We start from the raw sequence: 22,815 nt of genomic DNA on the forward strand, positions 1-22,815 counted from the left end.
AGGTCAAACTCTTCTACCTTCAGTTCTCATCAAACTCAAAAAATTCTTGAGTTCATTGCATTTTGGAATAAGGAATTGATAAATACCTTTGGATGGGAAACAAGAGGCACCTATAAGCCGGAGGGGTCAATGAACACAGGTGCCATTGACATCACTTCAGCTAACCACACTTAGGGCTTGGGTGATGAGTGAGATCTGAGCACCAGCAGCTAAACTTACAGCTACCCTGTTCTGCCCAGCTCAGCAAACCTCAGTGCAAGGATCTGCTTGGTACTGGTCTTGGGAATACCTCAGCCAAAATGCATTCCTTGGAGAAGTGCAACCATCCGAGAAAGGGCTTCCTGCTCTTGATGGCATACATAGGGGTTTGGGCTTTTGCAGCCAGTATGTTTGCAACTATAGGCAAATAAATAGGAGAAGGGAGAAGCTGCAGTAGTTGGTTTTCCATCTTGAAAGGAAGAACACAACTATTTATTTTCCCCTCTACTCCATTAACTAGCTTTACCTCTGGAGCTCATTCTTGGGAGTGGGATTTCCACAGGGGCCTGAACACCTCCAGGAGTCAGGGAAGGCTTTCAGCAGCTGTGAGATGGACAACCAAGTACCAAGCACCAGAGGAACAGGCAAGGGCAAAGGCTTGATTAAAAGCAACAGAGGAAACAACGGAGAGCCCTTCCTCAGCTGCCTGGGTCTATGCCTGCACCCATCCAGCTGTCCCCACCAGTCTGTGGTGCAACGGTTGATAGCACTGGGGGAGGGAAATGAGACCAACGCACCCTAGGCTTCACACGTTTAATTTAAGGTCTGTTTGGGTTTGGGTTTTTTTTTTTTGTTTGTTTTTTTGTTTTTTTTCCCCAAGGAGGCTCACACAAAATGCAGCTTGGATTCCTGAAAAGCCTCCCTCCACCACCCAGACAAGCCCAGCCTTGGGAAGATGCTATTTATACTCCAGTGATGGGAGAAGCTGCAAGCAGCGAGGGCTGCATCCATGTGAAGTCTGCCAGCCCATGCACCCCCAGCCACAGGATTTTCCTCCTGTGTGTCCCTCCCAAAGCTGCCTGGCCCACAGTAAGCAATGTGGCCATGAATGTGAAACCCTTCTACTTCTGGGCAGCTGCTATCTTGCCCATTCAGCTTAAAAATCAGGTGGGTTTATGGGGTTCAAAGCACTCTTAGCTCCACCACAACAGGTAAACTGAACAGCACATGCTGCCAGGAGGTGGCCACTGAGCCAGGACAGCCAAAGCCAATGGGGGCTGCACCAGCCCCTTCAAACATCTTCCTGTGGGCAGCTTGACCAAGCACCAGCAGCTGCAGTTTTATGGCTACAGCCCACATCAACGACACAGCTACAGGAAGCAGAGAAATCATCCCTTCCTGCCTCAGCTGGAGGAGCCGAGGGTGCTCAGCCCAGGCACAGCTGTAGGTAGAGATGAACCTCAGCCAGTAGCAACAGTGGGGTTTTGCTAGCTGAGCATTCACAGTGAACAGGGAGGCAGCATCCAGCTTTACATGGCCTCTTCTTGACTACTCTATTACCAAGAACTTGGAAAACCAATCCTTAAATCTTTCCTGGACATTTATTTTTTGGACATGCCTTATAAAAGCTGCAGTTTCTTTGGCAGGGCTGCCAGCATACCCATGCCTCGCTGAGGATGGGAGGAGAGGAAATGCCATTAGTGCTTCCTCCCGCCGCTGCCAGTCACAGACAGGGAGGTGAATCCCAGCTGTTGGCTCCCAGGGTAACAGCAGGGCTGCAGAGAAACAATTGCTCATTTTTCTCACCGTGTTCAGCTGCCGCCTCATTGGCAAGGTTGGTATCACACATCAAAACAGTCTAAAAAGGCCTCCTAGGGTGTCTGACTCCTTTCTGCCAGAAGTGGAAGGTGATGAATGCATCTCTAATGGCTCGAAACACCCAGCAGCTATGCACATCCTCAACAACATCCTGCCGCACTCCTACAGAACACACTTCCAGCGTTACCAGCATTTGCTGGCACAAAAAAAACCAACCTCCGCCAGGCCTCCAGCCCTGGCCACAACCACTTGGCTGTGATCTTTGCACAACAGCTTCCAGCTGCAGCTTCAACCAAAAGACAGCCAAGGCACAGGGACGGTAAACCAGCACAGTTGCACTCCTGGCAATGGATTTCAGGCTGTTTATGGCAAAGACTCTCAGGCTAGGCTAGTTTGGTGGGTTTTTTCCCTCCTACTGAGACGTTTATCTCTGAGCTAAATGAACACGGTGTTTAACTGCTGCACCTCCCGCTGTAGGCTAGTGGCGACATGGAGATTAACTTGCTGGCTTGCATGGGGCAGAACATCCCAGTTTACAATGGCAGCCACATCCCAGGGAAGCGGCTGCAGAGCTGAAGCGCAGTCGGAGGTCCATGGGAACAGAGGGAGGTGTCTTACCTGCTCCAAGCTAGCAGCAGCATGTGAGAAAGAGGTATCTTGATGCAGATACTATTGCTGTTGAATAAAAGCATCCTCCCTAGACAGCTGTCGCTGAAAACACTGCCAACACTGCAGTGGACTGGCCTGAGCCACCTCAACATGCAGAGACTGGCTAAGGAAATGAAGCAAGTTGCAATTTTTTTTCTATGTCTTTTTAAAAAAATAATCCAATTTTATTTCTCTGACAACAACCATGTCCTAAACTTACAGTAAGCCTCTCCTGACCTTGAGCTAAACCACAGAAAAAAAACCCACCCAAACACCAATTCTATTCCCTACATCCACTCATTTAAAGTTTTCCCTCTGCAGGTTTTCCCTCCTTGTGCCAAAGCTGAAGGCTGCACAAGGCTCCAGCACCCACCCCCTGCCCATACTAAGTAGACAAAGTCCAGGGACAGACCCGGGCTGGCTTGGCTAAGAGGGTACCTAAGAGGGGGGCAATGGTGGTATCTAGCTTCCCCCTGGCCCCACCAGCACCTCTCCCAGGACACCAGATGTTCCCTCCACTGCATGAACATCCCCAAGCCTGCACCCTTTCTCCTCAAAGGAGGTAGCCAAGGAGCAACAAGCTGCTGCAGCAGTGTTCAGATATTAACAGCACAGTCACTGGCCTGAAGGAGGTGGGATTTTTTTGCCAGCGCTTGGCTGAATCCCTGCACACTGGCTGTGGGCTGGAGACACTGAGGGGATGCTTTGAGAGGGCAAAAAGAGTGTAGATGGGGTGAGACCCAGCTAGGGCAGCAGAACTGTGAGACAAAGATCAGGTATTGAAGGGGAATTGTGGGGTGGGAGGGAAAAAGGCCAAGGGGACCATGGGGGACATGCCCAGCACAGTAGCTACTTCCTCCAGCCTCAAGACATCACTCCCTAACCACAAAAGTACAAAACTAAAAAGGGAGCATTTTTTCCCCTCCTTACGAGCAATCAGCCTTCCTTCCCTTGCCAGCAGCCAGCTCATGGTGGGTGCAGGAGCAGCCTCCTGGTCCCATACTGGGCTGAGACCCAAGCTAGCAGAGGAAAGGTTTCTACCCAACTGCTTGACCCACTCAGTTCAGGGGAAAAGCTACTTCAATCCTTCCCAGCTCCACAGACCTTCCAGCCACAGAAAGTATCTTCCCAGGAATGCAAGATGTAAGCCTGATAAACACATTTTAAGACAAGATGGGGCTAGGTTTTAAAGCTGTCCTTCAGTTCAGGCTGTGTTTAAGCAGCACCAGGGTAATTTGTAATGATGGGGGATTTATATGAGTTTAGTAACTCCAAAGCTGTAGCATTACAGCAGCATGAAGCCTTCCCTTCTCAAATCACTTTAGTTTTTCAGCCCCAGAAAACAGCTGCTTGAAATGAAGAGGGGCCAGAAGAGGAAGAATTCGGTTATGAGGCTGACTTCACTTCCAACTCAAAGTTCCACCACAGATTGTTGACACACACATTTACCAGCCACAGGCCTCCCACCTAACAGCACGTAGCAGCTCCCAACGCAAGGAGCTGGATCCCAACTTTCCCTCGCCCTGCCTCCACTGCAGGTAGCAGCAGCACGGCTGAGGCCACTGTTTGCCACCTCCACCGTCCTTCCCTGCCATCAAGTGTGGTTTAACCTCTCCTCCCTGGTGCCTGGCAGCCTTGACACTGCAGAAGACGACTTGCCCTTTTCCCTGAGAAACTGCATTTTTGGGAAGAGTGGTGCAGCCAGCACAAAACCACTTCTCTTGCAGGTCACTGGAGAGAAGCAGAATAAAATTCTGCACCTCGAGAGCCTCTGAGCTGACACTTTCCTACAACAGGCTGAAGGGAGACTTCCCATCAGAGGCTCTGCCATGCAGAAAAGCATACAAGATTGATAGGAGTATGCGACCCACTAGTTTGGCATGTTTGCACACCAATTAAATATCCCAATTAGCCTGGAGTACAGACAGGATGTCACACAATTTGCCCTAAGCCATTCAACCCAACAGCAAGGCTGTGCTCATCATGGTTTTAAGCACCTGCTTTTCAAAGCAGCACTTCATCTGGACACAGCTGCCACACAGCCCTTTGCTCCAGACTTGTGCCTGGGGTTCCCAGCCTCAGCCTAACTAGCCCAGCAGCCAGGCAAGGGGAAGAGCTGTTTTCACTCTCACATACCAGCTCCACTCAGTTTTAAACACTTTGACTCACTGGTAGTGGAAGCCAGGAGTACTAGGGGCTGCATGGCCATACAACCACTGTCCTGCCCACACTAACCTTGCTCCACTGATGATAAGCAAGTAAGTCTCAAACTAAGCAAGTGCTTACCCTCCCCTTCCTTTAAGGCTCCCAGTTTTCAACAAAGATGCAACAGGAAGGGTAAGAAAACATCCTCACCTGGCCCTGTTAAACAAATCTTCTGCAAGGAAAGCAGGAGTTGTCTTACAGTGATTTTATTTAGGCTTTGAACCTGTCTCTCTGCCTTTCAGCCCCATTGCATGAAGGCAGAGGAGCATTAATTTACATTGCTCAGATTACACTGAAATTGTACCTCAGCCAGAAGCGCAGCTGACCCAAAACCCTTTCTCGGGAAAGCCAAAAAATAGGTATGTAAATGAAGTTCCCATAAAACTAAAATAGGATGTGTTTAAACCAGACAGGAACCTCCAAGGTAACTAGGGCACGCTCTGCTCCCACCTCCACTGCCAGTATCTCGCTCCTCCCAGCCTGCTGCCGTATCTATCTCACCCCTGCAGAAACCTACCTCCAGCTCAGCCCTCTGGTACCAGGGGCCAAAAACTGACATGCAAGACAAAGATGCCAAAACTCTGGAGGCCTGAGGCCTCACAGATCAACAGCTGGCAAGTGAGTCATACCCTCCCCTTTCAGGCACCTCCTAGACTGCTGCCATCACTGCAGCAGGAAATAAGTTAATGATTTGTAGTCCAAGGCAACACCCCTGGTCACGCACACAGTCGTGTTGTCAGCAGTGACATAAAGCCCCTTGCTCCAGCTGGGGCTCTGTGAAGGTGTTTGTGCTCCTTTATTCAATCCAAACTGCCATGAGGTCGGACAGGCAGAAAGCGCAAGGAACCGGTTACTGTTGCATCGTAGCAAGAACCAGAGAAGCAATGGCAGTTTGCTCCAGGTCTGTCAAACAGATGCATTTCCCAACAAGGAACACAGCAGGAACAGTAAGTTACAAATACTCAGGTAAGTCTCAAGCCCAGACATGCACCTGCTTTGTATTAAGCCTAGGATAGGGCTAGACCATTCCAACATTTCTCTCCCCAAGAAGTATGAAAACCCCCCAAATCCTGCAATTTGACCGAGCTCTAGTTAATCTGTTCCTGAAAGCTGTCCAATACAAAGGAGCTAGTGTCACAGCCAGGCTGTGCTGGAAAACCTACCATTTCACTCCCTCCCCAGACTGTTCCCAGTACCTGGGCTCAGAGTGTGCTGGTGTTAAGACTTCCGCTCCATCCATCCTACCCGGATCTTGAAGTCATACTACAACTGAGGACAGACTCAAGTATCCTTGTCTGACAAAAGATGCTCAGCCAGCACTCAGCTTGAGTAGCAAATATTCCATTCTGGTTTGGTTTTTTTTATTAATCCAGAGAGAAGTCTCTGTACAATCATGAAAGATGAAGGTGATCCTCTCCATTACGACGACTTTTCTTGGGCTCTGCCTTATTGACCTCAGCCTGCTCTTGCACTCCAATGCCACAGGTAGAAACTGCACGAAGTCTGTCTGGAGACAGTCAAGTTGTAGTGTGCTAGGACCAGGCTATACTACTGACAGTACCAAATCCTTGGACAAACACCTTGCTGCAACCTCTCCTGCAAGTCACCCTAAGAAACACACTAGACCAAGAGGTATCACCTAGAATGGGTTTAAATGAGTTTTATTTTAGACAACCTACATGACAGATGTTTGGTTTTCTTTTTTTAAAACAATGCCTCCACTCCAAATCAGGGTCAAAATAAGTGAATAAAGCTCAAGATGACATCAGTCCAGTTATTAGACATTGCCGATTCCTGGTGTTGTGCCGATGAAGAAGAAACAGCAGCCAGCTATGAAGACAGGTGATCCAAAACCATACTGTTTGATTTGTTACTGAAACAAGAGTAGCAAGTGTTAGTCCAAGGTCATGACAGTCACAGTAAGTTTCTACAATTTATTTGTGTATTCCCTAATTCAATCTGAGCTGCCACAGGCAGGCAGGCAGAAAGCGCAAGGAAGTTATTTTTGCATCTTAGTGCAAACCAGAGAGCAACAAGAAAAGTGCTCATGGTCTATCAGAGGATGCTGATCATTTTTACAATATATAAAGCAACTGGCATCAGCTGCTGAGCAAGCCAGACAGGATACTCATTCACACTCTTTTTGCTTGACACACCAAGTTTCAGGTTTCTTCTCAAAGAGGAGAATGCCCTCAACAAGCGCTAAAGCCTACCATGTATGTGCTGTCTCTTACAAGTGCTTTACCAAGAAGCTGTAAGAGTTTTTTTGCCCACTGGAACACCCTGCTACTATTCTTTCACTCCATCTTGAAGCAGATGGAGTTAAACCCAATCACACACCCAAAAGCTCTGCCCAAGTAGTGGAGATGCACACAAGCTGCTGCTCCGAGGAGGCACCTTCCTGGTGACCACCCATTCCAGGGCCCAGGGCAGACATCACCCTTCACTCAAGCTGCAGGAAGTGGTGTGTCTGTTTTGGCCAATAAAAATGTTCCTTTAGTTGGGCTACTGCTCCACACTAGAAGTTGGTTCATCTTTACATGACTTGCATACCAGAAAGCTTGTAAGAGGCTTTACAGATAAATTTAGCTGGCTATAAACAGACTTCATATGTCCACAATGACTGAGCAAAACAATTGGTGATCCCACACTGCTAGCCTGCAGTGAATTCCACAGCTCTCCAAATAAGCCCAAAAATGCAAGTATTGGGATTCAAATACTTCATTCATTGCAACCACATTTCAACATAGGACAGTTAAAGACAAAGCAGACCACAGGAGCTGTCTGAGCTCAGGCAGCTGGGAGATCCCTGACAGAATAAGGTTAAGCACTCATTCAAGTATTACCATGTTCCCAAACTGAGGGCAGTATTTAAACACACAGCTCTTGCATAACAAAATAAGGGCATCAGATTAAGTGAAAGAAGATGGAACGTGACCACGTAAGGTACTTCAGCATTAACCCCCACAAGAGGGATGTGAAGTAGAAGTGCTCCTTTTCAGAGGACATTGTCTTTAATCTAACAGTTTAAAACCATTACCAATTACACACATCTCAAGGCAATTCTTCCCACATTTCTTAGCCATTAACTCACCATGAATCATTGCAGTGAAACTATGTCCCTCTTTAGTATAACTGAATAGTATACAAGGGAAGTTTCAGCCACGTTGTATAATATGAAGCAGCAATTAGGCCGTACTTAGATGAACTTCAAGTTTTTAAACTGGCAGCTACTGTTCAACTTTAACAGGGACACAACAAAACAAGCGATGCATTGAAAGAGCTAATCATGTAGTTAGGCACATTCATCCAGTTCAGGTCAGTACTTACACATTTCTCGATTTCTAAGCCATCCTTAAAGAAAATCATATATGGGGTCACACCATCCTCACGGAAATCCAGGAGAGCCACCATACCATCTGGATTCATGTTCTCTCCTACAAAGAACTTCAAAGAAAGGTGTTACTAAGATATTTAATTTAATGAGCTATTACCAGGACAAAGTGCCTTTTTATACAAGAAAGCTGTAACATCTCCAAGTTCAGTTTAAAAGTCTCCCTGACTAGCTGCAGGGATTTTGCTTTCTGCCGTTTGTCTGTTTCAGTACCACATAACTTTACCACACTGCTATGAACAGCAGAGTAAGACACAGCAGGGGCCAAAGTGATCCATCTTTCAAGTCTTTAACTCCATGGTTCCTAAATGGTGGTAACTACAGATGTAGTTAACTACATGCATTGCAAGCTGAGGAGAGATCCCCAAACACTTAGGAGTCTTCCACTCTTTCTCCTCCCTGACTCTCAGGGCCCCTAATACTCTCAGAGAAGGGCAAGTTATGTCCCCACAACAGGAGCCCTCAAAACCCTCAACAACCTAGTTCAGATGAGTATCACTGCAATACTGCTGTAAGCAGACATTAAGTTTCATTACCTGGTAGTTTTTGAAGTTAGCAAGGATGTGTTTGATTTGTTCTGCAGCCCCTGTCATGAAAGGCTTTACTCTCTCTGGCTTGTGTTCCTCAAGTCTGGCTTTGATTCTGGAAGGAAAAAAAACGCTCTGAAAACATGTTCTAGCTTAGTAACTTCAATGTGTAGCACTACAACACAGTAGTTACTAGCAGTCAAACCACTTGATTTCACTGCCTTTCCCCCTCTCCAAGCCCCTAAATTTTAACTTAATTTTGCTAGTGAATTATAGTGCCCACCAATCATATCAAACTCATGTTATTTCTAGGCCAGTGGTAGACAAAAATTAACAAGCCATTTCCACAGCACCAAGAGTACTATCTATCAGTATCACAAAGCATTTTCACCTTTAATACTAATAACCCACTGAACCATGAGCAACAGAAATTAAACCTTGAACTAGCAAAAAGTTCCATTCACACACATTGTTTTTGGACATTTAAACTGTCAAGTTAGAAAAGCTTCGTGAAGCTTTTCTTCACACCTCACCCTCTTCCACATGAACGTTTGGCATAGAGGAATCCAAAAGAAAACAGCAAGGTTACAAATAATATCCAAAGCACATGATCAGGTCCTCTACCTCAGCCAAGGTAAACTTAGATATTCCAGTAACAATTCTTTAGATCTCCGGTTTTGCCAAGTATTAAGACATTACTGAAGTTCACAGCCAGTTTGGCACCTGTATCAGAACTAACACCTACTAGGAATAAAGTTCAAAGCTGTTTTTAAAATCTCAGCACCTAAAAATTTTGCAATCTCATTTAAAGAAAATGCCTACCCACACTTACGCTTTCATGTAGTCCTTGATGTACTTCTTGTAGGTTTCTTTTGTAAAGCTGGTTTCCTGAAGGTGGTGGTTTATTACTATATCAACACCAGTTATGACCGTGGCTTCTGTTCCATCTCCCTCAGGACCTTCAGCAGAGGCATTGCCACCAATTAGAGAGTCATCAATTTGACCCTCTGTCCTGGTGACCATCTAGATTTAGAGACATCAAAAAACTTAACGGCTCTGCAAAAATCTTCGTGCTACTGCTCTTACACATCTATGACCTGACAGCAGGGCATGACTTCAGAGCCACAGTTAAGTGCAAGGAATCTGACTGCAGCCCGAGCACGGATTTCTGAAGCCAGGGCTCCTCTCCCGGTGCCTGACCAAAGCTTCGTTACACCGCCGGCGCTGCACTCCACCTTGGGGCACACCACTTGCGGCAGCAGCCGGCCCTGCCCCGGCCACAGGCACCAGGCCGTGGTGGGTCTCCCCCTCTCGGGCCCCGGGCAGGGAAGCCAGCCCGCTCCCCCCAAACCCTGCCTCCGCCACCGGCCCGGCAGGCCCGGCTCCACGCAGCGGCCGGGCCCTGAGTCACCGCAGCGAGGCCTGCCTCCCTCTCCCCCCCCTCCCTCGGGGCGGGCGGGCCACTCACCTTCCCCTCCACTTCCAGGCACAGGCCGTTCGCCACCTCCCGGATCTTGTAGATGTCCGAGAACATCTCGTCCTCTGCGGGGGCACAGACACACACAGGCGGGCGCCGCCGCGTCAGCCTCCCTCCGCCCTCCGCCTCCCCGCGGACACCTTCCCCTCACCGCGCTTCCAGGCCCCGCTCCGGCTTCTCGTCACCCCCAGCCGGGGGCTCGGCGCGCCAGCCCGGGCCCGGCGGCCTCGGCCGGGGCGGTCGGCACCCCCGTCCCCTTCCCCCCCCGCCCCGCTCCCCGCCGCCCGCACCGCACATGCGCGGCACCGCCGGGCCCAGCTGCCGGGCCCAGGCCGCGGCCAGCCGCTTCCCCCGCCCGGCCCTCCCGGCGCCCTCCCCCGCGCGGCGCCGCCGCCCTTACGGCTGATGCAGTCCCGGTAGATGATCATGGCGGCGGGGGACGGCGGGGGGCGGCGGGGAGCGGCGGCGCGGGTCTCTGCGCAGCGACCCAAGAGCGGGCGGGAGCGAGGCGGAAAGGGCCGAGTCAGCGCCTGCCGGAGCTCATATAGCGGGCACGTCCCGGCGCGTCATCGCGCACGCGCGCCCTCCTCCTCCGCCCCCCCCGCCCCCGCCCCGCGCGGCGCCCCCGCGCGGCCGCTGGGCGGGAAGGCGCTCGGCGGCCTCTGGAGGGGCCGCCTGAGGGGGGGTTACTGCAGCGCAAAGCGGCTCCCCCCGGCCCGGGGCCGCAGAGCCGTGCCGGCGGGCGGGCGGCTACGTGCCTGTGCGGACCAGGCAGGGGAAGCTGCGGTCGGAGGCCAGCCCTCTTTCCCCTCAGCCGCGGGCAGGGGGTGAGGGCGGGCTGTCGCGGTGGTGGCTCTTCGCTGTGCTTTGACGGGCAGATTTGCCCAGCGGCTGTAGCCGCCTTCCTCTTGCTGATTTTTTTTTTTTTTTCCACTGACCTGGGCACGAATCTTACTCTTGAGCTCTGGCACAAGCTCAGTTTTCAAGGGGAGACGCTCCGAGCCTTTCCCAGGCCTCTGGAGGAAGCGCTGCTGCCCGTCTCCCGCCGCGGTCGGGGGTACCGCTACGTCATTTGCTGTGCTCACTCCATTAACAGCCCGAGAAGGTGTGTAGCGGCTGTCCTGACCTCCTCCAGCTGCTGCCTGCTCACCTGCAGTGTGGCTCGCTGTGATCTCCATCAGCTGTAATGACTGCTGCAATGTGGGCTGTGCTCCCTCGCTGCTGGGGAGCTCCTGATGCCTTGTGAGGGCCATGACATGTATTCACTGTACTGAGTGCTGTGCCTTCTCCAAATAAATGGTATTTTTTAAATGGACAAATATTTAAGAAGCTGTTAGACTCTTCCTGTTATTACTCCCTTAGATAAATTGAGTTGGGTGTGTTCAGAGATGCCACTTCTGCGCTTGCAAAAGGACTGGTTGGGGCAGGTATATTTTTCTTATTTTTAAACAGATAAGTGAGATTAAGCCCAGCAGTCAGGGTCGAGATGAAAGGCAGAAGGACAGTAATACCTAGGCCTCTTTTTCTCCCCCCTTGCACATACTTTTCTGCAGCAGCCTGTCACAGTTGAAATAAATGTAGACCTCCCTTGAACCCCGATTCTTATGGGACATTGACAAAATACCTTCAAAAGACATCATGGGACCTAAAATGCTTAATGCTGCTAACGATCTTGGACTTGACAGAGATGCTAGGGTACAGGATACAATTCCCTGTCCCTCACCCTCCTCAGGCAGTAAATTACTCATTGCTTGCTTTGTGTGTGCCAGAGGAACTCACGTTTTATCTTCTCTTCCCCTGATACCCCTTCTTTTGCTCCAGATATCAGTGCCCTTTTTTTTTTTTTTCAAATGGTCTAGCTGCTTACGTCATCTCATTAAATTTGTAAGTCGTTCTCTGCTGGTTTTCACCTTCAAGACTACTGCTGCTATTTCAGACCTGAAGAAGGGGCTTCTGCCCAAAAGCTCATCTGTTTTTTCTGTGGCAGCTGTCCTGATAAAAGATAACCCCTGTTTTTACAAACCACAGTAGAAAAAGAGCAACTTACATCTTTAGCAGTAGGTTGAGTGACAAGGGAACATTTGGCTCCTTCACCGTAGTGTAATATGCAGCTAAAAACATCCAGTTAGTAGGTGTGCTTCAGTGTGGTTTTATTCTGAAGAGATTGTTCTAGAAAAATTTTTATTTCTGTAGTAGTATTGAAACCTCTTACAAATTCAGCAGTTGACTCAGTTTACTGGAGTTAGGGTAGAAACCCTTTGACACAACTGCTAAGGTAGAGATGGACCTTCAGGTTGCTTTGCCAGTAGGTCTATATTCAGAGTTGCAGCTGTGAAATGGCAGGTATTATTTAAAAATGCATTGGTTAAATAGGTCAAGGCTCCTGCGTGAACACCAATTTGAGGTGGAGTTAAGCTAAATACAAAGTTGAAAAAGCTTTAAATGGGACTAGGTGTGTTGACGTGACAAGGTTTTGCATCCTTTTAACCTGAGTTGCTTTTAAAACTGATTTAAACTCAGACAACCCTGAATACATCCCAGGACTAAGTTAGTGATATTTTAATTGGTGTAGGCTTTACAAGAAGCACTTCACCGAGGTACCAGTGATAAAAATTTTCTGTGATGCCATTATAAACAGATAATTTTGTCATCTGCTGATACTTTGTGATGAACTAGATAAGAAAATGCATTAATTTTTTTTTTTTTTTTTTTCCCCCAGAAACCAATGTCGTTTGAAGAAAACCTTAGTGTTCCTCACCTGCTTGCTGTGCAGGCAGCCCCTTCAAGCACCTCTTGCATCCAGACAGGGTTAATACATTACAGAGTGGCAGGTTAAAAAGGTGGTCCCTCTGCAGCAGGGTCTTTTTAGGTGCCAACTGACATCTAGAATGATGTGACAGCTTTTCCTGACAGCGCGCCTCATCTTTGGAGACGTGTAAATCCCCAAGGACTGATGGAAGTCCTGTGCTTTTATAGATGAGGCTTTTAATATCATTTGAGGAGGATTTTCTAGGTAGGTGTCTGCAGGGTCTCGCCAGAAGCCTTTCTCATGGAAGACACAGCTAGTCGTGAATTAATGGCAGTGTTACTCACTTCCATCAAATATTAGCATCTGGATATGACTGTGCTCAGCTAATTGTTTGTGTCTTGGATTAAAATGGCAGATGACAGCTGATACTTCACCATTCTCTAAGTAAACATTCTCTAAGTAAACAGTACATTTTCAGCTCATTGTGGCCATTCCCACTGAGCTGTATGAAAAGGGAGGAGATCCTGCCTGCAGCTAAATCTGTTGCCAGGTGCAGTCAGTGGAAATAAATGAGAGGTGAGGCTGGGCTATGATGTAAGGGACAGCACCAGTGCATTCTTCTAACATTTGTAAAAGGCTGTGAAGGTCACATAGTGGTGGTGATATTTTATATCATTTGCTGGATGTGGGGGAGAGGGTGCTAAATATATATATATATTCTGCTAGAGAGAAACTGGAAAATTGAAGACTAAACAACTGATCAAGACCTGGCACTGCAGAGAGGCTTGGCAGGGCAGTCTGTGCCCAGTGCCCCCTTCCCCAGGGCATCTCCTGGTACTACGGCTCTTGCGCTGGGAGAGAGGATGCGTGGCAACTCCGTGATCAGCTTGTGTCTTCACAAATCTGGCTGGAATTTAGGACTGAAACAGCTGTGACTTTATAGCCCCTCATTCCACCCACCCAGATGGAAACTGTAGGTCTAACTGGTTTTGTCCAAGTTTTTTCCCCCGGGGAGTTTCAGGGCAATAAAGATTTGATGCCTAGGTGCTAAACCTTCTTATTAATTGGGATTGACCTCAGAAAACCATCCCATCAGTTTGATTCTTTCAGGTGTGTTTAGGTTATGCAATACAGCCAGCCTTTCAGGCCCTGGTGTGCTAGGTTTGTGTGGTGTGGTTTTGGTAGTGGAGGAGAGGGCTACAGCCGTGACCCCTGTGAGAAGCTTCTCGAAAGCTCCCCCAGCTCCAAGCTGGACCCACCTCTGGGCAAGGCTGAGCCAATTAGCAGCAATGGCTGCACCTCTGCGATAACGTATATAAGAAGGGAATGTGAGAGGGGGTTGGGAGTTGTGAGGAGGAGTTATGAGAAGGGCAGTATGCGAACACTGAGGTCAGTGGAAGGAAGGAGGAGGAAGCAGGGGAGGTGCGTCCGAGCAGAGACCTATCCTGTATCTCGTGGTGAGACAGCGGGGCTCCCTCCTGCCACCCATAGCGGTCACCGGTGGAGCAGAGGTTTGCCTGCAGCCTCTGGAGGACCCCACACTGGAGCAGGCGGCTGTGCCCAAAGAAGGCCGGGACTCTGTGGGAAGAAGAGGCCCCCACTGTTGTAGCTCGGCGCTGGGAGGACTGCAGCATGTGGAGCTGACCTACACTGGAGCAGCATGGGAATGTCTGCGGCCCATGGGAAGAACTCAAGCTGGAGAAAGTTCATGGAGGACTGTCTCCCATGAAAGGGATGCCATGTGGAGCAGGGGGAAGAATGCAGAAGAGTGCTTTTTCCCCCCCTCTTGGAGGAAGAGTGGTGGACTGACTGCACTCCCCATCCCCCTCCCCTTGCGCCGCTGGAGGGGAGGGAGTAGAGATATTGGGAACAAAACTGAATCTGGGAAGAAGGGAGGGGTGGGGGGAGGTGTGTTTAATATATCGTAGTGCTTCTCATTGTCCCATTCTGTCTGTTAAGTGTTGTTGTTAGTTTTTGAATTAAAGTGATGTCCTTTTTCTTCCCCTAACAAGTTTGTCTTTTGCCCATGACCTCAACGGGTGAGCCACCCTTCCCTGTCCTTATCTCGATTCCCGAACCTTTTGCTTAATTTTTCTCCTTCCCAGCACTGGGGGGAAGGGGTGAGTGAAGGGCTTCGTGGTGCTCAGTTGCCCTCTGGGCTCAAACCATGACACCTGGCTATCCTTGGAACCTTTTGGATCTCAAGCCAAAATTCATAATTTAGATTGACGTTGGCAGTGTACTAAGCCAGAATCCCACATCCCAAGATTGGTACTTGAAAGAGTTGAGCTTTGATCATCAGTGTAGCTTATTGGGTCCGATCTAGTCACAAACAATAGGGTATGTTAGACTGGATTAGATCGATGAAGATATCCCAGACAAAGGCATCACTTTTTAGCAGACAAGAAAGGTCTTCGGTTCAGCAACAGCCCCTCCTGCACTCAGAAGTAATGTTGGTATTGTTACCCTGACGTTTACAGTATTTGCAATCCTTCCTGTTGCAGCTGGGTCCCTGAAAATCCTCTGCATCTTCCCTGGCTGTACACCCACAGCTCTGTTTTGCTTGATGGCTGGCTGCACTTCTTCAAACAGACAGAGAGGTCACTGCACAGCAACAAAACCCCTTTTATCTGTGACATTACATGCACCAGTTCAGTTTACCTAAAACCTTGCTAGTGGGGATGTGTGAGGGTGTCAGGCTGCACTGCAACTAGTGTGTTTTCAGGAAAAACAGGACTGGATTTGCCAAGATAAGAACTTTAAAGCAAAGTGCTGCCCAAATCTGCAGCCACATTTTAGACTTAGTAACCATATAAACATCCATGTGACTAAAAGAACTGTGGTAGAAAGGTCTGCTCCTTTCTTGGGTTTGCTACCACTCAGTGTTTCACTAATGTGCTGAATGCTGGAACAGAAGGTGCATTCATTAAAGTTGCAGACAACATTAGGTTGGGAAGGATCACAAGTGTATTTGAGATGGAGGTTAGAATTAAAAAAATTATCTTGACACAATGGATAAATGGCCTGAATTGTTAGAAGGCCCTTGGGCAAGGCCTGTAGGTCAATGAGCAGTCAAACAAATTTACTAAAGGAAAATCTTTCAAAGGCTTTCAAACACAAAGATGCAACATGAGGTTCAAGCAAGTTCTGAGCCACACACTGCTAGAAGCTGAGAGGGTGTACGGGGGAAGTCCTGCCTCATACTGACCCTGGTCCTCTGCTCTGCCCTAGGCTTCTGCTGCTGGCAGATGTCAGGGGATGCTGAGCTGGTGCTGCACCCTGTATGGCTGCTCTGATGTCATCATGCTCTTCAGTGCAGAGCAGAAATGGTCGTCCACAGACACAGAACAGAGAACTGGGCAGCAGTTCTGCAGAAAAAATCTGGGGTACTGGCGGATCCAAACCTGAATCAGAATCATAGGATCACAGGTTGGAAAAGACCTTTAAGATCATCGAGTCTGACCATAAACCTAACACTGCCAAGTCTGCCTCTAAACCCTCTCTGTAAGTGCCACATCTGCAGGTCTTTTAAATACCTCCAGGGGTGACTCAACCACTTTCCTGGGCAGCCTGTTCCAGTGCTTGACAACCCTTTTGGTGAAGAAATTTTTCCTAATTTCATCTGTCTTACCTGTTTTAAGAAAAGCCCATGCCATATTGCAATATAGAAGTGGTGATGTTATGTGTAAGAAACTTCTGCTCTCTTAAATATGTGAGGGACTGAGCTCTGTTCAGTGCTGCTAATACCTCCTGGAGCACTGACTGTACCTTTAGCAATGCGCTTTGAAAATGGTGTGGACTAATTGGCAAGGGTTCAGAAGAGCAGTAGGAATGAGTAGAAGGAATATGAGTTGCTTTATTTAGCTGCAAGGGAGTTTTAGATTAGACATTGGAAATACTTTCCAGTACTGTCAATAGAGAAGCAAGGAATAGACTGTCTACCTGGTTCTCTGTCCCTGCAGGTTTTTGAGAATAGATTAGAAACCTGCTCAGGTGAGTTCAGAAAGCATGTTTAGTCCACCATGAAGGACAGAAAATAGCTGATCCTCCCCCACAACAGAGGGACAGACTGCTTCTAGGTTCTTCCTATTCTGTGTCACCCAGTGATTCTTAGATGTACTATGTGCTGTCATTTACACCTGTTTAGACTGGTTACACAACTGGGATAAAAACAATATCCTCGTATCCCTATTCAGAGTGGACAAGAGGGTTTGGTAAAAGGATGTTGTCAGAGAGGAATGTGTTTGTTGCCCTGCACAGCAAGATGGGCCTGCATGGAAATCACATGTGCACAGAGAGAGGGGCATTCATGTTCTGCAGTGCCCAGAGCTTTAACCCTGGTACCTTTAGTCCTATCTCAATACCACTTGGTACAGTCCTTTGACTCAGATTAGAGGCTGCAGAAAGGGCTGCATGCCAAACTTAAGGGAAAGGTGAGCAGGGACTTAACTACTTGTGCTTGGCAGGACTCTGCTTAATCTGTAGGCAGTAAGCCTGGATCTCTCTGCAGAGAGATCTGCTCTTACAGCGGAGTGGAAGATTTAGAAAGTCATCCACAAAAAATAATAATAATAAAAAAAAAAATCAGTGCACACCTGACTGGTTCAGTCGCTTTGCAAAGAATGAGAGTGGAATTCATCCTATTTAACCTCCACAGTAGAGATGGCTCACCACTAGATCCCTTTGTTAAGTGAGCTGAATCTGACTTATGGAGCCGCAGGGCCAGCTATGTAAGGGAAGGGGAGCTGGGAGTGCGGGTGGTGGCGAGGCAGGCAGGGACTGTGTCCTCCCCAGCAAGGGCTCAGTCTCACAGTGCCCCAGCGAGGCCAGTGGAGTGGGACCAAGGTCCGAAGTCAAGCCAGAGCTGGGATGAGCTGGATATGGGGCCAGGCACAACATGGCCGCAACCTAAGGCAGGCGTGGAGCGAGGGAAGGGCCTGAGCGCAAATGCAGCTGCTGAGCCGTGGGGGGAGAGAGCCCCAGTGAGGCCACTCGTGGCTTCGTCTCACACCGCAGCTGGTTTTACTGCAATTTGAGACAAGATTATGACTTCTATCTACAGACACCCCTCTAAAGTTGAACAGCTTTTTTCTAACTCCAGCTAACCTCTCTGCCTAATTTTTTTCTCTGAAGCCATTGAGCTGAACTGTATCCTCAGTTAACTTAGCGATCCCCATAGAGAAGACTCAAAGAAGACTTTCCCCCCCACTAGATCTCTGTATTTGCCCTCCCTTCTACTTATTTGGGTGCCTGTGACATACCGAGATACCCCACTAGATGGCGGGACGGGAGCCGGTGGATGGCAAACAGGACTCGACTCACCTTAGGAAGCCAGAGCTTTTTCCACTGGTGTTGGTGTCATTCCCATATCACCTGGAATGCCCCAGGACCAGTGCGAGAAAAATTCGATCTTGGACCTGTAACTGATACAACCTCTCTGGGCTCCTAGCCAGTTGGATGCTGCACAAAAATACCATTCTCTCCAGATAATTAGCATCCCCATGTGATGAGCTTGGGTCTATTGAGTTTTTAACCATTAGAGAGGCTAATCCTGCTGTGCTAAACTCACTCAATTGTCATTTTTCAAAATGGCATTTGCTTCACAAATGTTTTGAAGCCTGAAATTGAGTTCTGCCATTTTAATCTATCGCTGTGTACTTTTTAGTTCATTGTTATGCAGTGTGAGCTCTCGGTCTTGTCAATAGAGAAATAATCATCAGAGCATGCAGCACGTTAATGGTGTTATTCCTAAAATTCTGGCAATGGATTTGCCAGCAGGTAATAAATAAGGCACACACTCAGTTATGTTTATAAAGCAAACCTTGCTACAGATGCTCCAGGAGAATGGCAGGAATAAAGGTGGCATTATAAGGAAATGGGTAGATCAACCTTTTGGTCTCCCAGTTGTGCAAAGCATCACTTTAAAATACTGTAGGGGAAAGCAGACAACAGGACCAAAAGACTGCATTTTGGAAAACAGCTTCCTAAATGACAATCCAGTAACGTGAGTTCATAACACTTGTCAGAGGCAAATACAAACCTGTTATTATTTTCAAAGATCCCAAGACAGATTTATTATTTATTATTTTCTGGTAAGGATTTTGTGTCTACTTGATTCCCTTCTTCTGTGAAAAACAGAAAGGGACCTGAGCAACAAAGGATATGTCGGAGCATTAGGAGGTATCACCCAGCCTCTGAGTGATTTTCAATTGCTCTGGTTTATATTGTTTTAGAAAGGTATGGCAGTACTGTAGGAACCATTATGAAATGGAGAACCTTAACAGAAGGATGGTAGAAGAAGCTCTTTGCAGATTGTCCCCCACAGATATGCTCTGAGAAAATAAGGGCTGATCTGTTTATCTATCTGTGAGGTGGCTGATAACCTTAGGCACTTTAAGATTGGGGTAGGAAAGGACCTTGAGTGGTCAATCAGCTGGTGTTCTTGCATCAGGGGGATTAGTTAGACATGCACCACTCTGGGGAGATGTTTGTCTACCTTGTTTTTCAGATGTCCTCATGATGGAGATTTCTATCCTCCTCTGCAGAACAAACATTTACTGCAAAAGGGGCTGGGGGCTGGGTCCTTCCACTCCCCTGTGAGTGTTGTAAATATAGGATGGATCATAACCCACATTAAAGTGGATTTAGGGGTCTGTCTGATGCTCAGATCCTTATGGAGCTCAGTCTGCCTCATTCTACATGGAACTTGGCTGTACAGTTTCCATATTTATCAAAAAAATTTCTGTGTTATTTTGTCATTACTTTCACACAGGATGAAGCAGGATGTTCCTCGCTGTTTGTTTCCTTCACTGGGCCAGTGGGCACACGGAAGTCTGCAGGGCCGTGACACTGTAGGCAGAGAGGAGAAATGGAGGAACCAGCCCATCTCATGTATTTCTGCCAAGAAGCTTTTTATATAAAAAGCAGTTTAGCTAACGAATACAATTCAGGGCAGAGTTGCCTGAAGTGATAATAGATACTTCTGTGAAAACATAAGAGTAGTTCTCAGTGCTGATCGGAAGACTAAACTGTTAATGAAATTTTAAGAAAGAAACAGAGAATAAAACCAGAAACATCCCTGCTGTACATATGTCTGTACACACACACAGAGTAAACACACATATATACACACACACATTTTGTTTATAACTGCTGTATGCCCAAATGGCAAATGCCATGTGCAGTTCTGGCCTCCCAGTGTCAAAAGGGTATGATAAAAGTAGTAACAGTACCAGGAAGAGAGGCCAGGAACAAAATAATAAACTGGAATAGGACACACCAACTTTAAAAAGAGATGTCTGGGATGGTGGGTATGACAGCAGTCTTTGAAATTAACAGTGGCACTGAGAAAGTTAAAAAAGGTCAATTATTCACTGCCTGTCAGCAGACAGGAACTATAGGAACATCAAGAAAATGATGAGGTGACAGATTCAGAAGAGACAAAAGAAGGCTCCTTTTTATACCCTGTGTATAGTTATATTGTGGAACTTACTGCTCGAGGATGCTGTGGATGCCAAAAGTTCAGATTATTGCAAAAGCAATTAGAAAGAGTCATGAAAAAAATTGCAGAAAGGGCTATTAAGCACTTCTGGCTCAAGACCTTCAGCCAAGGACTGCTGGAGGCCAGGAAATTTAACACTGAAATGTTACCCTCCTCTGCATAGATTTGTAGGTTTTGCAGGATAAAGGGTTTGGAAGAGATCTCCTGTATCCTTGAATCCCCTTTATTAACTTATCAATCATGTGCAGCCTCAGGGAGGGACGTTTCCAGGAAGGAAGAGGGAGCAAGAAGGTCACAAGGAGGCTGGGGAATCATCTCTGGCTGTTCCTCTGGCCTGAAATGACCCTTGGTGAGCTGTGGGGCCATGCTGAGGTGAGGGAGGACCGCTGCCTGCTCTGCCTCACCAGCTCCCAGCTATGCTGCTTGCATTAGCTGCTGCCCTGGTCTAATTTTGCTGTTTCATAGTTCTGACCTGGTTTTGACATTTGAAACACCAAGTAAAACCCTCACATGTGGCAGGTGGTTTAGCTGCCATCAGCTTCCTTACTGTTTAATGACTGTGCCCAAATGCCCAGCCAAGGCGGTGTTGGATATCCCTGGGTAAGCAAAGGATTACGGAGGTGCTGCGAGGTCAGGCTGCTTTGTTTCAGCCATGCCAAGAAATCACGTTCACCCTCCACAGACTTTTGGGCAGCCACAGGCCCCGTCTGTCTGTCTTACTTTTGAGTTGTTCTGCAATGTGGTCTAGTCCTGTATTCCTCTACCTGTGGCTCACCGGGCATTAAATGACAGCAAATTCCCATCCGGGACATCCTGACATACGTGTACACCTTGCCCACAAACATTTATATGTGTGCAAGCAAGCAAAGGGCATCGGGAGATAGAAAAGACATATACGCACATGCAAAGTTGAGCATATATATTTTCCTGTTGTAAATGAAAACCGCTGTGGCCACGATACACACAGTGCCTGTTAGGTTTGGTTTTGTTAATTTTTTCCTAAATGGTTATGCTGTCCTTCAGTTTTGAAAATCTCAGTGGTGTGGGTGGGAGCACAGTACACACCTGGGAGGCAATAAAGAAATTCCTGTGTGCCAAAACTCGTGTTTACAGCCGCTCTTCTCTGTGACGGCAGTCAGTGCATAACCCTCCTGTCTCAGACTCTCCATGCATGAAATGAGGCTAGTAATGTTTATCCACCTACTGTGAGGGTTGATAGAACAAATCATTATTACTCCATGGGGATAGGAAACCAGGAAGAAATCCCACTGAAATAATTAATATATACAGGAGCAAGTGAATGCGGAGAAAAGAAAGAGGCTCGGGGGCATATGCTCTTATAGCACAAAGCAAATGATTCTCCACTGAGAACAGCATGAATATGGAAACCATGCAACAGATGCACTATGCTGAACATCAAATGTATGTAAATTATTCTGCTTGTCTTTTTGGTGCATTTCCTCACCATTCACGGATGGTTTTGTGCTGAACATCCAAGAGAGAAGCTGAGGAGTTCATTTTGGTTACAGTGGGTGTTGCAGACACACGGTGAGAGCGTGCAGGGTACGGTGTGCTGGCGCTGCCCAGAGCCAGGGTTGGCTGCTGAACAGCGGGATAGAAATTGGCCTCAGTTTTCAAACTCCTCTGCAGCAAGGCAGAGGGGGTGAGCCCCAGCCAGGCACTTAAGAGCAGTGCCATGGAAATGAGGGCAGTTTTTCTTTCTTTCTTTCTTTCTTTCTTTCTTTCTTTCTTTCTTTCTTTCTTTCTTTCTTTCTTTCTTTCTTTCTTTCTTTCTTTCTTTCTTTCTTTCTTTCTTTCTTTCTTTCTTTCTTTCTTTCTTTCTTTCTTTCTTTCTTTCTTTCTTTCTTTCTTTCTTTCTTTCTTTCTTTCTTTCTTTCTTTCTTTCTTTCTTTCTTTCTTTCTTTCTTTCTTTCTTTCTTTCTTTTAATCTGAGTTTATTACCCACTCCTTTGGATTTCTGCTGGCTGCCAGTGCTATTTAAAGACTTGGCTTTTATCCAAAACCCGCACTCACGTGCTTCATAGAACTACAGATAGAAAAAAAGGAAATTCTCTGTTACCTCATTGAACAGTTCTGCTGCTGCTGAACACAAAAGAAACCATTTCAGTTTCTGCCTGCAGTTCTGACTTATAAGCAAGCTGCTTATCTGAGGGTCAGCTTTGCCAGAGGAACAACCTGACCACTTGTAAGTGCAGTGTGTCTATACTACTTGGAGTTTCACCAAGGCAGACAGAGGCTTGGGACAGTGATTTTTTACTTGCTTTTTTTTTTTTTCTTTTTAGGATTTCACATGAAAAGTACAAGCACAAAGGCTGGATCTTCTGATTGTTGGCCCATCGAAAATTAAGGGCCATGAAAATTCTTCTTCATAAAATTCCTTGATTTCTGATGATATTCTCCATTCCTGAAAACAACCATGATTGTAGATATATTGACCAAATGTGTTTATTAATTCATAGCTTTTCTTTTGATTTAAGGCAGTTGTGACAAATTATT

At 47.3% G+C, this 22,815-nt stretch overlaps 1 protein-coding gene and 2 non-coding genes across 3 annotated transcripts; all 3 read right to left on the reverse strand.

Moving 5' to 3' along the window:
- Positions 1 to 5,434: 5,434 nt before the first annotated feature.
- Positions 5,435 to 5,570, reverse strand: LOC141940321 (small nucleolar RNA SNORA31). The gene has a single exon (XR_012627951.1). It is a non-coding gene; the product is annotated as a small nucleolar RNA SNORA31 (small nucleolar RNA).
- Positions 5,571 to 6,295: 725 nt separating this feature from the next.
- On the reverse strand, positions 6,296 to 10,607 carry TPT1 (tumor protein, translationally-controlled 1). Its single transcript, XM_074859632.1, has 6 exons — positions 10,449 to 10,607; positions 10,040 to 10,113; positions 9,404 to 9,594; positions 8,581 to 8,686; positions 7,981 to 8,097; positions 6,296 to 6,523 (listed from the first exon to the last, which is right to left on the reverse strand). The coding sequence occupies exons 1-6, from the start codon at positions 10,474 to 10,476 to the stop codon at positions 6,521 to 6,523; spliced, it is 519 nt and encodes a 172-aa protein (XP_074715733.1). The 5' UTR covers positions 10,477 to 10,607; the 3' UTR covers positions 6,296 to 6,520.
- LOC141940320 (small nucleolar RNA SNORA31) lies at positions 6,589 to 6,718 on the reverse strand. Its single transcript, XR_012627950.1, has one exon. It is a non-coding gene; the product is annotated as a small nucleolar RNA SNORA31 (small nucleolar RNA).
- Positions 10,608 to 22,815: the final 12,208 nt, after the last annotated feature.

The sequence above is a fragment of the Strix uralensis genome, chromosome 2 (assembly GCF_047716275.1).
Source record: "Strix uralensis isolate ZFMK-TIS-50842 chromosome 2, bStrUra1, whole genome shotgun sequence".
In the NCBI taxonomy this organism is placed as follows: Eukaryota; Metazoa; Chordata; class Aves; order Strigiformes; family Strigidae; genus Strix; species Strix uralensis.

Excerpts from the sequence above, each read along its gene's own strand:
- TPT1 (XM_074859632.1), bottom strand. The coding sequence starts at position 10,476 with ATGATCATCTACCGGGACTGCATCAGCC. Across the intron at positions 9,595-10,039 it reads GCCTGGAAGTGGAGGGGAAG|ATGGTCACCAGGACAGAGGG; the intron begins GTGAGTGGCCCG and ends CTCTAAATCTAG. Across the intron at positions 8,098-8,580 it reads CTAACTTCAAAAACTACCAG|TTCTTTGTAGGAGAGAACAT; the intron begins GTAATGAAACTT and ends CTTTCTTTGAAG.